Source organism: Vipera ursinii, assembly GCF_947247035.1.
Source record: "Vipera ursinii genome assembly, chromosome: 2".
Taxonomy (NCBI): Eukaryota; Metazoa; Chordata; class Lepidosauria; order Squamata; family Viperidae; genus Vipera; species Vipera ursinii.
In genome coordinates, this window is record NC_139513.1 from 250,935,146 (window position 1) to 250,950,442 (window position 15,297).

Below are 15,297 nucleotides of genomic sequence, written 5' to 3' on the forward strand. Positions count from 1 at the left end.
CCTTGAGTATTTCTCCCCTTTTTTCTCCCATCATGCATCTTGCTGGGATATAGGCTGCACATGGCATCCTCATGGTAGCTGGCTACCTTTTTTAGAGAAACATGGTGAGGGCTCTTGCTGGCTTTTCTGCTGTTTTCATCAACTTAATGGAGAGTTTTCCTGCAGACTGCTCAGAGCTTGATGAACCCTTGATAAAAACAGGCTTGTCAGAATCCATTTATATCATATTCATAAATGGAATGTTTCAAACATTATTCCATGGATTCTGCCATCTCCGGAAGAGAGGAGGATAGATGTGTATTGAACCGGTATTAGGCATTTCAAAGGAAAGGAGAAGCCTTTTGAACTGGGGAAACAAAAGGGGGGGCTAGCATCTGGCTTTTGTCACGGAAGACAGCAATAAACATGAAGGGTCCTAAGTTCCTTTTTCCCACGAGATGGATGATACGAAAGAAAGGATGGGGGACTGACCAAATGGGGTTAAGGGGGGTTAAGCCAGGAACTCTTTATAAGGGTTTACTTCATGGGATAATATTAAGTCCTGTCTCTTTTCCTACAACCAAGCATGTCATAGTAAAGATTCTTTTTGGAATAGATTTGACTCCAAGAATTTTGTCTTCCTAAGACGTGGTTTGGGGTGGGTCCTGACAAGGCTGTTCTTTACCTTGTTAATGATTGTTCAGTTTTTATTAGATTTAAACCACAGTGTCTCCCATGTCTGAGAGAGTAAAGAAATGGAATAAAACAGGCATCTTCACAAGGTATATTCAATTTATGGGGAGAATTGCTATCAGTAATAATAAAAGCTGAGGAGACAGCAAGAGTAATAGTTGAATTATGAGATCAGTCTAGTTCACATCTTTTAAAGATATGGCACTTATTCTATATTAGCTTGCTTAGTTTAGTTGCAGTTTTAGATTTTAAACAAGAAAAATTACATTGAGGACAGTTTTGTGATTTTTAGGAAATATTGAAAACTGAACAAACAATAGAATACTGCTAGTGTGAATTTTCAGCAGCTGAATGGGGGAGTGCTGTGAACATAATGTAAAAACTATATTCATATTTGCTTAAATTATGTTAACAAAGCAGGCTAATGTGTTAAAATGTATTATGAAAGAAAACAAAGGTATTGCTATTATTTTTTCTCCTACTGTTTTTAAAAGTACAATGCAGTTGGCAGTACAGTCAATGGAGAGATTAATTCTTAAAAGAATAAGATACAGCTGAAAGCCACTTGTAAAACAAATAATTAACAAGCATAATAAAAATAAGGAAAACCCAGTAAATCACTAAAAATGCATCATGTGCTGTATACAATGAAAAGTTAACAAGGTGCCCATAGTGAAACTGGATTTATTTAATCAGAAGTGGCATAATTTCTACATTTATTTTGAGACTATCAATATGTGTTTGTGTGTGTGTGCATATATATATATATATATATGTGTGTGTGTGTTTGTGTGTGTGTGGATTGCTGACAAAGAATTAAATATATATATTTATACGCATATATAATTTATGCGTATTTAATATGTGGATGGAAAGTTACAGTGGACATGATTGCATTATTGAAGAACTGAAAGACCAGGTTAGGGTTAAGATCAGATCATCATGGAAGAAATCTATGTAGTAACTAAGATTCAGCAATGACTTGTTGCACATGATCAATTGTTGTATGTATAGACAGAAATACACACGGGCGCATACAGTTAAAATCTCATTGCCATTACACCAAAATAAGTATATACTTATTATATAGATGTTAATTTCTTTCTTACTGGTTCCTGGGCATAGGACATTATTGTATTGTTTCTCTCATTTACAGTTTTCTTACGAACAATTAAAACTTCATATCACAATAATATACCAGATAAACAGTATAACATACAATTGCAAATTGTTTCCCTTTAGAGATACATGCTTATTTACCTAGTGATAATTTACATTTTCACAAAGTCTCCAATATCTAATTTTTTTTGCAGTAGTGACAATTATCTGGTGTAGGATGAGGGTGAAGGTTCGTTTTCCGAGCTTGCGGCTTGGTTTCGTTCCCAGGCTAGGTAACATCTTCAGCAGAGCTCTGAGAACGAACCTCATATCATTTCTTTTCTGTATACTGCTTTGTCTTTTTTTTTACCTTTCCCTCTTTTTTATTCAGTTAACTGCCTCTGCCCTATCTCCAACTTCCTTTAATTTTGTACTCCATCTGCCCTGATAACTTTTTTAATACAGTGCAAGGTAATCTAGTGTTTCAGCGCAGAGCATGCCAAATTGTGGTTACTTATTTTAGATATTTATTTCTATTCTACCAGAATCCAAAGACCACCTGGCATTTTGCATATAAAACGGCAGAAACAAAAGTACCTTCAAAAAGAGATAGAGTCATCACTGTGAGTGTTAAAAATATTTCAGAATAATTCCATCTTAGCTGCCTTCCAGATAAGAAATGCATTACTTTTGACAGATGTAAAATTTTAAAACAATGTTTTAACACTAAAAGAGTGCCTATTCTGTGTTATTATTTGCCACACTTCATTTGCTAACAGTTTTTTTTTTTAAACTCTTAATATTTAAATATTTTTATTTATTTCTATTCCACCTTTATTTTTACAATTAACTCAAAGTGGCAAGCATATCCAGCATATCTTCTTCCTCCTATTTTTCTCACAACAACAGATCTGGAAGGTGGGTAGAGCTGAGAGAGATTGACTGGCCCAAAGTTACCCAGCTGTTTTTCATGGCTAAGACAGGACTTGAGTTTATGGTCTCCTGTTTTCTAGCCTGGTGCTTTAACCACAAAATAAACTGGTTTTATAAAAACATGAGTCCTTATTTATTTTTGTTAGATGTCAAGTTGAATATAATTCTGTTTAAAGGTTTAGTTTAAAGTCATTATCTTTAAACTGTATAATAATATTCTGTGTAAAGTAAATGTTAGTGCAATATCTATAGCCATGACGACTTTGCATCAGTCTGGGAATGTATTGGTGGGGTCTGATTAAGGCATGTTTCCACATAACGCCCCAAAGTTTTGCACTCTTATATGAAAAGGGGAAGTTTATAAAAAGGGTATTATCTAGGTGGTGTTTTTCTTTATATGAAAAGGTTATGTTGGGTTGTGCATAAAGTTCTAATCCCAGTCTGAGTATAAATGCTTCCACAAAGTATGTATATTGATCATTTACTGTCCAATAATTGTGACTTTTTTTTAGAAAAGCCCAACTTTTAGAAAAATATGATAATTACTTATTATTTGATAGCTAGAGACCATAAGAGTTCCAGAACATTGTCAATGGAAGAATCATTGGAAGAGACATTGTAGGCTAGCCCCATCAACTGTTAACCATCCCTTCATTGTTATATTCTACAAATGTTTGTTTGACTTGCTTTATAAGAGTGGTCATATTATGAACAAAGAGCTCATAAATGTAATGAGAGAACATTAGATAGTCTCCTAATAAGATCAGCGGTCCCTAACCTTTCTGGCTTGGTGGACGGGGAGGGGAAGGAATGGTTCTGTGTCACTCTGGACTGGCAGGGGGGAGGAGAGGGAATGGTTCTGCTCACTCAAATGCAGCTTTGTGTGCGAGCCTGCTACTCGCAGAAATGGAGTTTTGCATGGGAGCATGCGCACCAGCCGTTCACACAAATGGAGCTTCGCATGCGTGCTCACCCACCTCTTGCACAGCCTGTTCGTTGTAGTGGGTCGCAGCGTGGGCATTGTGGACTCCTGGGTTAGATAGTCTCCTAATGGCTTTTAATAATTTCAGATGTAGCTGTCCACCCACCACAAGAATTCAACAAGTACATTTTCAACCTATTGTTAAATATCACATTTTCTGAAGGATAGATTTTGCTAGAATGTCCTACCAAAAGCCTTCACGCCTTTCTTACAGGGTTCCTTATAAAGATTTTATTTCTCTTTTCCCTTTTAAAATATATTATTTTATCTAATAATAAAAAATACACTGTTTCTTTTTTAAAAGAATAACCACCCAGAATGGACTAATCTTTTTTTATTGAAAAGTTTTACAATACATTTTTTGAATGGACTAATCTTTGATTAGACCCATAACAGCTTTGCCATCAAGACAGAATCATATGAAGCCTAAGGCAGAGATCTTGGCCACCAAGAACTGTGGTGGTGGTGTTCAAATTCTTCTGCATAAAGCAACCTGAAGATCAAAACCTTACTATTTTTTTTACTGTGAAGTTGGGATTGTTGTGGATTGCTGCAATGCTACTAATACACGTTCCTCCTCATGCTAACAAATGCAGTATGATGATAAAAAAAGAGGAAAAGAAACTACCCTATACATAGTTGCATTCTAGGCTTTATGGAATATTTGATATTGGATCATGATCATTTAATTAGTTAATACTGACAAATAATAAGCAACTATTTTTTTTCATAGTTCTGTATCTAAATTTAATTCATTAGGCTCTGAAAATCCAGTCACAAAGTGCTCATCTAGAGGATTCTCATTTAGGTTCATATTGATCCTGAAATTAACTGCACATTGCATATGTATATGTATTTCTCTAAAGGAGCACTTTGTTGGTATCAAGGGACCATTTTGTACAAGACTGCACAACTCAAAAGCTCTATGGCTATAACCCTGAAAACTTTTGGTGCAGCCCTTGATGCATATCCACTTATTTCCACTGAATTATAGTTTTACAGAAGAGAAATAAACCCATGAACTGTATTGTTAGTTTTCATTCATCCAAATTTATATCATTTTTGCCTTTTGTTGGAATATGATTTTTAGCATACCACTGTATGCCAGCTGGAAATCTTTGGTTTGATGCCTGCATCTCATGCAAAATAAAACTTACTTTGTTACTTGAATTATTTAGAAATGTCCTTTAGATCGGTATTCCGTTTACTGAGTAAATAAGCAGAATTTAGTGAGATTTAAGTCCACAGTTAAGTAAATTGTATCTGTTGGTATCAGCAAAGTTAAAATTGCTTCTGGACTCCACCTAAATTCTTAAGATGATGAGGATAGAGCTTTATTCAGCCCAGGGTTAATTTAAACCTATGAGATGCCCCGGGATTTTTACTCACTCTGAAATAGCTTTGCATTTTTCATTTTCAGCTTTTATTTCATGCATGTTTTTACCTGAGTTAATGTTTCACATTTTTTTTATTTTTCCATTAATCTCTTCCTCTTCAGGTGCAATCTAGCTCCTGTGGTGGAGTTTGCTGCAGACGTGGGAACTAAATCAGATTTTATTACCATGAACCCATCAGTTGTACAAAGAGCATTTGGAGGCTTTCGGAATGAGAGTGACAGAGAAAAATTTGTGCATAGACTATCTATGCTGAATGACAGTGTCCTTTGGATCCCTGCTTTCATGGTCAAAGGCGGAGAAAAGCATGTGGAGTGGGTTAATGCATTAATCCTTAAGAATAAATTGAAAGTGCGAACTGCCTATCCATCACTGAGACTTATTCATGCTGTCAGAGGGTAAGTGTCTGGAAAAAGACTGGTCTGTCCTTGGCACAATGGAACTCATAGCTAACATTTCTGCTAGAAAAGAAAGAGTGGCTCTATTCCATTCAACTCATAGCGGCTTATATTTCTGATACAGACATGTTTAAAGCAAGCACTTCCCAGCCTTGGTGGAGCAGTGGGCTAATGCCTCCTTAAGTAACACCAGCTGCCTGCAATTAGTGCAGGTTCGCATCCCACCAGGCTCAAGGTTGACTCAGCCTTCCATCCTTCCGAGGTAGGTAAAATGAGGACCCAGATTGTTGGGGGCAATTAAGCTGACTTTGTAATAATGCCGCTTGGGGGTGTGTGTGAAAGCCCTAATAAGCAGGCATATACATAGAATGAAGGCTACTGCTAAGTTTGTAAGCCGCCCTGAGTCTTCGGAGAAGGGCGGGATATAAATGGAATTTAAAAAATAAAAAATAAAAAAAAATCTGTTTACTCCATTCAAAGACGAGCATTGGAGCTGATTTAATTTCATATTTTTTTCCTCCGCTTTATACACAAAAGCATGTGAATCTTGCTCAGGTGTGGCTTGACCACTCCCCCTCCCCTCCCCCATTTGACTTGTAGCAGAGCCAACCGTCACCAATATTGCATGTTCCTACTTGAAAATTTTGCCTCCGTCCTATATGTTCTGTTCTTTCCCATATGTGTGTTTTCTATTATGAGGAAGCAGGGCTTTGAGGATCCACATTCTATATTTCTGCAATTGAATAAAGATCAAGGAAATTTTATATTTATTTAAAACATTTATATAGCCAGCCATCTTATACCAATCTCTGGCCAGTTTCCAAACAAGTATTAAAAATATCAATAGTAAAAGCAACATAAAAACCATATTTAAACTATCAATACCATCATTATTGAAAACAAAAAACATGGCACAAGCTGAACATGCAGTTGCCTCATCTTATCCCAACGTTTGGAGGAAAAGCCGACTCATCAGTATGTTTTGGAAGCATAGGCAGAGAGAATGGTTGCTTAACTTAAGGAGGAAGACTGTTCCATAGGGTAGCAGCTGCCATGGAAAAGGCATCAAGGATCGTATAGGTCAAATTGTTATGTGAGACTAATTGCTTTTTGGGATGCACCTGTTCCTTTTGGAGATAGCTTTTCCCAGTTGTAGTTATTCATTGCATTGCTATGTTGTACATTTCTGGTTTTGCCTTGAAACATTTGATGTTGCAAAATTTCTTGTTGCTGGAATCATTTCAGATTAATTATTTTGGTTGCATTTTGCTTTTCATTGGCCTGCTTATCAGAATATTAGAATATTACACAGTATAGTTAGTGGTTTGTTTTTTTTCCAAAGTTACTTTTCAAATAAGAAAATGCATAAGGCATAGTGGTAAAAATTTATAGGGCTTATTATTCTGAAAGCAGTTGTACCTATCAATGGTAAAAAATAACTGCCCTGATCTATGTAATAGCTTTATTCTCCAAAACACTAAATGAAAATGCAATCTGCATACTGGAGCTGCATAACTGCTAGAGTAATCTTCAAAAATCTATTTTGAGAATAGGAAGAATAATCTTACCTGATATGGGTTCCTTCCTGATGTATTAGATTGTCATTCTTAGTGTGTAGAAAGAAAATATTACATTCAAATAATTTGTACCACAGTGGGAAGATTGAGACAGATAAAACATGCATGTCTACACAGGATATTTTCTAAAGCTGATGGCAGCTTAAAAATTCCATTCTCTCTCTTCTTTTCTTCTTTATTCTTTGACTAGAGTTGGGCAGTCTTTTGACTAGGGAATTGTCCTCAAGCCCAAAACTATCCTCTGCAAACTAAAGTACATGGATACTTTGAGGAGACATCAAATAGATGTTGCATTTGCTGATTCCTCTAATATACCTTCCACTTTTATACTTTCACTATTAGTCTCAGATTCCATTATTAGTCTCAGATGTGCATCGTTGCAGCATTTTATTTATTTACTGACAAAAAGCCCCAGAGCATGCTCTGTGTTAAGTTCTCCTTTGCCACATAAATTGTGCTGATTGCCATTAAGCTTTGGGTGCCATTAATACGCTATTTTATCACTTATAAAGTCCTTCATAATGTAGTTTCTGGCTCTCTGAAGGATTGCTTCTTTTCCATTTACAGACAGTCCTTGTTTAGTGACTGCTTCATTTAGCAACCATTTGCAGTTACGGTAGCGATGAAAAAAACCCCTTGTGACTAATCTTTGCATTTATAACCTTTGCTGAACTGCAAAATGAAGGAAGGCTGAAATAAGATCCTTTTGCTTAATAACCAAGTTTTTGGTCCCAGTTGTGGCTGTAAATGAGGACTACCTGTATTTCTGCCAATCATCTATGAACCAATTGGGAAGGAGAAGATTACTCTGTTATCTCTTGGGTCCCAAGAAGTGTATTTCTACTATTTCAACATCTGTCTTTGGAACAGCGTCCCTGCTAGAGGTTCAGCCCACTCCAACCTTGCAATCCTTTAGAAGACAATGTTTAAAAGCCTGTTATTGTTTTCCCCTAAAGTTCATTGTTTGTGTGTTCATTTGGTTTGCAGTATTTATTTGGGGTATGGTATGTTGTTCCTCCTTTTTAGTTCCATTTTTAAGTTTATTGGCTTTGTTTTTTAAGTACTGTATTTTTTTAATCATGCACCAACTGGAATCTGTGTTGAATTGTGGATCTTTATGACTCTGAATTATAAATCATATAAATTATCAATTATAACGTTGGTATAAAAATTATGTATGCTGGCTGTGGATATGAGATTGATACTAGGTTGAGTGCCCTCCTTCCAGAATATAATAATAGAGCAAATCCATTCTAACTAATATGAGCTTCATTAGAGCTTCATTCTAACTAATATGAATCAGATCCAATGAAGATGATTGTGTACTTTATAGCAGTACCTCAAAGGAATTATTTTATTTTCTGAACAGTGATATTGTTATAAGCTTTAATATCTATTGTGCACAAGAAGCAAGAGCCTATAGGTTATTGCCTAATAAAGGATTTATGGCAAATTAGGATATGCTTCAGATTTAAGAGAGGCACGAGAAAGTGCAACAGGAAGTGAAAAATCATTGCTAGCTCTACATGGATTAGGAATAAAGAGATATATGTATCCAACCGAGATCATGTTTTTTAAATGAAAAAAAGAGCATGGAAGCTGTGAAAAGGCATAATGACATTCCCCGTTAGACAAATTATTTATCAATAGTTGAATAGAACACCCACACAAGATAAAAATCATAAAGGGTATATTGAAGTTAGAGATGAAGCTGACTAGTGAGAGACTAGTGCTTCAAGCAAATATGAATCTGCAAGCATAAAACTTGGAGAAGACATGTAACTTAAATATCCATTTGTGACCCTCTTAGAGGAGTTTTCTGAAGAAGGATGGAAAATATGGCAAGCCAATCCTGATGAGTCATGCTCTTGCTGTGAGATCTTAGGAGAATTGCTTTTACCACCATGGTCCTAAATTCAGACTCTGGAAAAAGAACAAAACTGTAACAGGGCATCTGCTTCCAAGTTAAGTGCCACAGAGCAGAACAGAGCCAGATTGCTAAGAAGTATGCTTTGGGAGTATTTATTCAGAATTTGTTATTTTAAGTAGACTGTTAGTTGCAAGTAGCCCAGCAACCATAATTCAACCTAAATACCATTAATTGTGCTTGAGTAGAGAGGAGGAACCTCTGAAACGGAAGCCTTTGTTTGAGCTCAAACATTAAGACATCAGAGATATGATTTAGACCAGGGGTGTCAAACTGCCAGCCCTGAGCCCGATGCATCAAGGTGAAACTGTGCCCACCCCATTGCTGGCAATGGAAAAAAAGTTGCGATACGTCACGACACATCACATAACATTGCGAGTTTGGCACCCCTGATTTAGACTGTTGTCTGCCTTGAAACCAGCCTTAGCCAGACTCTTAATATATGAACTTCTGAACTTTTTTGCAGAGATTGGAACTCTGAATTGGATTTATACTACATGCAGGACTTCTGATTCACCATCCCATATTCGCTACTATTAAAAAATCTTAGCATAGCAATATTTTTCAGTTTGTAAAGCCTATCTTAGCAACTTTTCAGACCACAAAATGCTTTCAAAGGCTACTCAATATTTGTAGTACAGTATTGGCCTTTTTTTTAGATCTTTATATAAAGGATTTGAAGGCCTGGTTGGTACTCATAGCAGGCCTTACAAGCTGACCCATGACCCTTCCACCTTTTAACAAGCATATTCTCATAATTGTTCTTCTCAATTTACTCTTAGCATTAGTTGTATATAGTCTGTGAAGAATGCGTAAAGAATCTGTGGTAGATCCCAAATATTGCTTGCCTTGCATCTTCCTGACTTTTCTGTCCAAAAAGCTAGTTAGTGGCTGTGAGAGGATATCTGGAGAGTTGCTACACACACACACACACACACACACACACACAGAGAGAGAGAGAGAGAGAGAGAGAGAGAGAGAGAGAGAGAGAGAGAGAGAGAGAGCATCTCACACGGCTACTGTTGTGGGAAAAATAGGAGACAAGAGTATTAGATATGTTTACTGTAATTTTGGGATAATAATAAAAATGACTTGATAGTTGGATAAAATGTCAAATCTAGCTTATTGTGTAACCAATAATAATGTATGTAGACAAATTAATTCCTTCACATTTCCAGAATCTAAAAATTAGAAACCAATGCATGGCCCATTTCAGTAACATTAGACCTGTCCACATTGCATACCACTCGTTCCTGGGTAAAAAAAAAAGGTTGAATTTTCTGGAAGGCTGCTACTCACTTCCCCTCTCTCAATTAAAATACTCAGTTTCTCAGCTGCTGCAAAGTTATTTTTAAACTCCATGACAACATAAATCATCAAGCCTACTCTAGATAACTTGAGAACAGCTGAACCTATTCTGCACCTCTCCCACCAGCCTAGGATTTCCCAAACTATAAAATAAGATAATGAAAGAAAAGATCAGATACTGCAGTTTGTCCTAAAGATTCCTTTAGCAGAAGTAGAAAGAGTGGAAATGACTAAATAGCTCTCCGTTTTTATTAGCTCCTGGAAATAGTTGCCATAGACAACAACTGGCCTGCAGTGGGACCCAATTAAAAAAAGTTTGGGGGGGAGGGATGTCAATCCTCATTTAGCTCCAAACTTTGAAGAGCCAAAGGCTAGGTTCATATATTCCACTAATTCTAGTTTGCTTATCCATTATATGGTGAATAAATCATAACTGACTTGGTTAAAAACACACACTAAGTCATAAGCCACATTTACAAACCTCAGTGTTTTGAGTTCCCATATTGAGCTAACTCAAAACCAAGCAGTACTAGTTTGCTTATCCATTATATGGTGAATAAATCATAACTGACTTGGTTAAAAACACACACTAAGTCATAAGCCACATTTACAAACCTCAGTGTTTTGAGTTCCCATATTGAGCTAACTCAAAACCAAGCAGTACATATGATCACAGGACAATTTATGAACCCAGGCAAATATTCAACGTTGTTGAATAGATAGATCATTCCTTTGCTGCTGCTGTGTTTAATAATAACAGATCCTTTCCATCCTCTGTATGAGGAAACATGGGATAATGGCCTACTCATTTTTTTCCCTAAGTGTAATATCAATTTATCTGGGCAGGTGGTAGAGTCTCCAAACAACTGAATGCCTTCAAGCTAGGTAGATATTTCTTAGAATGCTGTAATTTGGATTCCAGTATTGAACAGAGGGTGGAACTTAATAGCATAAATGACCCAATCCAACTCTCTATTTATGTGAAAATTCTGAAATTTTGGAAGGATACTGAATCTATGCTCCTAAAATAGCATGAGAATAATCACAGTTCCTATAAAATAGCATGAGAATAATTACAGTTTCTATGTGCCAACTTGCTGATGTAATAATTGGTGCTATAGGTCCAGGAAGCAGCATGGTAGCCTAGTAGTGAAGATACTCACCTTCCACTTGAAAGTTCAATCCTATGTTGCAGCAAATGTTTCTCTCCTAGGGCACAAAGAAAAAAAAAAAGATATCTGCTGTGAACTCCACATAGGTGTCAGGAAGGGCATCCAACCAGCAAATGCTCAGCTCCACCCTGTTGCCCTGGCTCTACCCTGAATGAAGGGACTATAGGGTTGTAAAAAGAAAAAAATATATAGGTGTAGATAATTTACCACCCTGTAAATTAATCACTTTTATCCAAAAGGTGGGGAGAGACACACAGTTTATTTAAACTTTATCAGATACTTTCCATCCAAGTCAGTTTACATGGCTGCATCCTGCTTTGTATTTTTTTTAATGTTGTTGTTGTTAGCTGCGAAGTCGTGTCCGACCCATCGCGACCCTATGGACAACATTCCTCCAGGCCTTCCTGTCCTCTACCATCTTCTGGAGTCCATTTAAGCTCACGCCTACTGCTTCAGTGACTCCATCCAGCCACCTCATTCTCTGTCGTCCCCTTCTTCTATTGCCCTCGATCTTCCCCAGCATTAGGCTCTTCTCCAGGGAGTCCTTCCTTCTCATTAGGTGGCCAAAGTACTTGAGTTTTAGCTTCAGGATCTGGCCTTCTAAAGAGCAGTCAGGATTGATCTCCTCTAGGACTGACCGGTTTGATCGCCTTGCAGTCCAAGGGACTCGCAGGAGTCTTCTCCAGCACCAATGTTCAAAGGCCTCAATTCTTTGGCGCTCAGCCTTTCTTATGGTCCAACTTTCACTACCATACATTGCAACTGGAAAGACCATAGCCTTGACTATACGCACTTTTGTTGACAGGGTGATGTCTCTGCTTTTTAGTGTGCTGTCTAGATTTGCCATGGCTTTCCTCCCGAGGAGCAAGCGTCTTTTAATTTCTTGGCTACAGTCCCCATCTGCAGTGATCTTGGAGCCCAGGAAAATAAAATCTGTCACTACCTCCATTTCTTCCCCATCTATTTGCCAGGAATTGAGAGGGCCAGATGCCATGATCTTGGTTTTCTTAATGTTAAGCTTCAACCCAAGTTTTGCACTCTCCTTCTTCACCTGCAACAAGAGGCTCTTTAGTTCTTCTTCACTTTCTGCCATTAGAGTGGTATCATCTGCGTATCTTAGGTTGTTGATATTTCTTCCGGCAATCTTAATTCCAACTTTTGATTCATCTAGCCCTGCCTTTCTCATGATGTGCTCTGCATATAAGTTAAATAGGCAGGGCGACAGTATACAGCCTTGCCGGACTCCTTTCCCAATTTTGAACCAATCAGTGGTTCCGTGTCCAGTTCTCACTGTTGCTTCTTGACCCGCATATAGGTTTCTCAAGAGACAAATAAGATGGTCTGGTACTCCCATCTCTTTAAGAACTTGCCACAGTTTGTTATGATCCACACAATCAAAGGCTTTAGCATAGTCAATGAAGCAGAAGTAGATGTTTTTCTGGAACTCCCTAGCTTTCTCCATGATCCAGCGTATGTTGGCAATTTGATCTCTAGTTCCTCTGCCTCTTCGAAATCCTGCCTGCACTTCTGGTAGTTCTCGATCCACATACTGCTGAAGTCTAGCTTGTAGGATTTTAAGCATGACTTTACTAGCATGAGAAATGAGTGCAATGGTGCGATAGTTTGAACATTCTTTGGCACTGCCTTTCTTAGGAATTGGAATGTAAACTGATCTTTTCCAATCCTGTGGCCACTGTTGAGTTTTCCAAATTTGCTGGCAAATTGAGTGTAGCACTTTTACTGCATTGTCTTTTAAGATTTTGAATAGCTCAGCTGGAATACTGTCACCTCCACTAGCTTTGTTGTTGCTCAGCTTTTCTAAGGCCCACTTCACTTCACATTCTAGGATGTCTGGCTCGAGGTCAGTGACCACCTCATTGTGATTATCAGGGACGTTAAGCTCATTCTTGTATAGTTCTTCTGTGTAATTTTGCCACCTCTTCTTAATCTCTTCTGCCTCTGTTAGGTCCCTGCCATTTTGGTCCTTTATCATGCCCATTTTTGCATTAAACGTTCGCTTCATTTCTCCAATTTTCTTGAAAAGATCTCTGGTCCTCCCTATTCTATTGTTTTCTTCTATTTCTTTCAATTGTTCATTTAAGAAGGCATTCTTATCTCTTCTAGCTATTCTTTGGAATTCTGCATTTAATTGGGCGTATCTTTCTTTTTCTCCCTTGCCTTTCGCTTCCCTCCTTTCCTCAGCTATTTGCAAAGCTTCCTCAGACAGCCATTTTGCTTTCTTGCATTTCTTTTTCTTTGGGATGGTTTTGGTTGCTACCTGTTGTACAATGTCGCGAACCTCTGTCCATAGTTCTTCAGGCACTCTGTCTATCAGATCTAATTCTTTAAATCTATTTGTCACCTCTACTGTATATTCAACAGGGATATGATTTAATTCGTACCTGACTGGCCTAGCGCTTTTCCCTACTTTCTTTAATTTAAGCCTAAACTTTGCAACAAGAAGCTCATGGTCTGAGCCACAGTCAGCTCCTGGTCTTGTTTTTACTGACTGTATAGAGCTTCTCCATCTTTGGCTGCAGAGCATATAGTCAATCTGATTTCTGTGTTGACCATCTGGTGATGTCCATGTGTAAAGCCGTCTCTTGGGTTGTTGGAAAAGAGTGTTTGCTATGACCATTGTATTCTCTTGACAAAATTCTATCAGCCTGTGCCCTGCTTCATTTTGTACTCCAAGGCCAAACTTGCCTGTTATTCCGGTTATCTTTTGGCTTCCTACTTTAGCATTCCAATCTCCCATGATGATAAGGACATCATTTTTGGGTGTTAGTTCTATAAGGTGCTGTAGGGCTTCATAGAACCGGTCAATTTCATCCTCTTCAGCACTGGTGGTTGGGGCATAGACTTGGACTACTGTGATATTGAATGGTTTGCCTTGGATTCGAACTGAGATCGTTCTGTCATTTTGAGGGTTGTATCCCAGTATTGCTTTTCCTACTTTTTTATTGACTATGAAGGCTACTCCATTTCTTCTGAGGGATTCTTGCCCGCAGTAGTATACCTGATGGTCATCTGAATTAAATTCACCCATTCCTGTCCATTTTAGTTCGCTGATACCTAAGATGTCGATGTCTAGTCTTGTCATCTCTTGTTTGACCATGTCCAGCTTTCCTTGATTCATGGATCTTACATTCCAGGTTCCTATGGAGAAAAAATCTTTACAGCATTGGACTTTCCTTTCACCACCAGACATATCCACAGCTGAGCGTCCTTTCGGCTTTGGCCCAGTTGCTTCATTCTTTCTGGCGCTACTAGTACTAGCCCTCTGCTCTTCCCCAGTAGCATATTGGACGCCTTCCGACCTGAGGGGCTCATCTTCCAGCGTCATATCGTTTTGCCTTTTGGTACTGTCCATAGGGTTTTCATGGCAAAGATACTGGAGTGGGTTGCCATTTCCTTCTCCAGTGGATCACGTTTTGTCAGAACTCTCTGCTATGACCTGTCCGTCTTGGGTGGCCCTGCACGGCATAGCTCATAGCTTCATTGAATTACGCAAGCCCCTTCGCCACGACAAGGCAGTAATCCATGAAGGGGATTTTTTTTTAATACATAGGGTCATTTACATCAAATGTACTTTTATGCAAGATTTTTTAACATTTTTTAAAGAATTAGAGTTTCATGATAGTCAGCAAAGTCGTTGAGGCTTTTTTTTTTTATTGAAAAGTTTTAAAATACAATTTTCCTTTGAAAAACCCCCCTTCCCCCTCCCTCCTCCCCTCCCTACCTCCCCCCTATCTCCCCCCCTCCCCCTCTCCCTCCTCCCTCCCCTGCCTCCCCCCCTCTACTTCCCCTCCTCCCCCCCTCCCCCCCCCCGACTT

General features: G+C 38.1%; 1 protein-coding gene across 1 annotated transcript in view; it reads left to right on the forward strand.

Moving 5' to 3' along the window:
* ST8SIA4 (ST8 alpha-N-acetyl-neuraminide alpha-2,8-sialyltransferase 4) overlaps positions 1-15,297 on the forward strand; it is a gene marked incomplete at its 3' end in the record, with an annotated part of 92,412 nt that overhangs the window by 52,782 nt on the left and 24,333 nt on the right. The window contains exon 4 of the mRNA XM_083351965.1: positions 5,184-5,477. Coding sequence (XP_083208091.1) covers positions 5,184-5,477 — 294 coding nt within the window. The remainder of the gene's footprint in view (positions 1-5,183; positions 5,478-15,297) is intronic.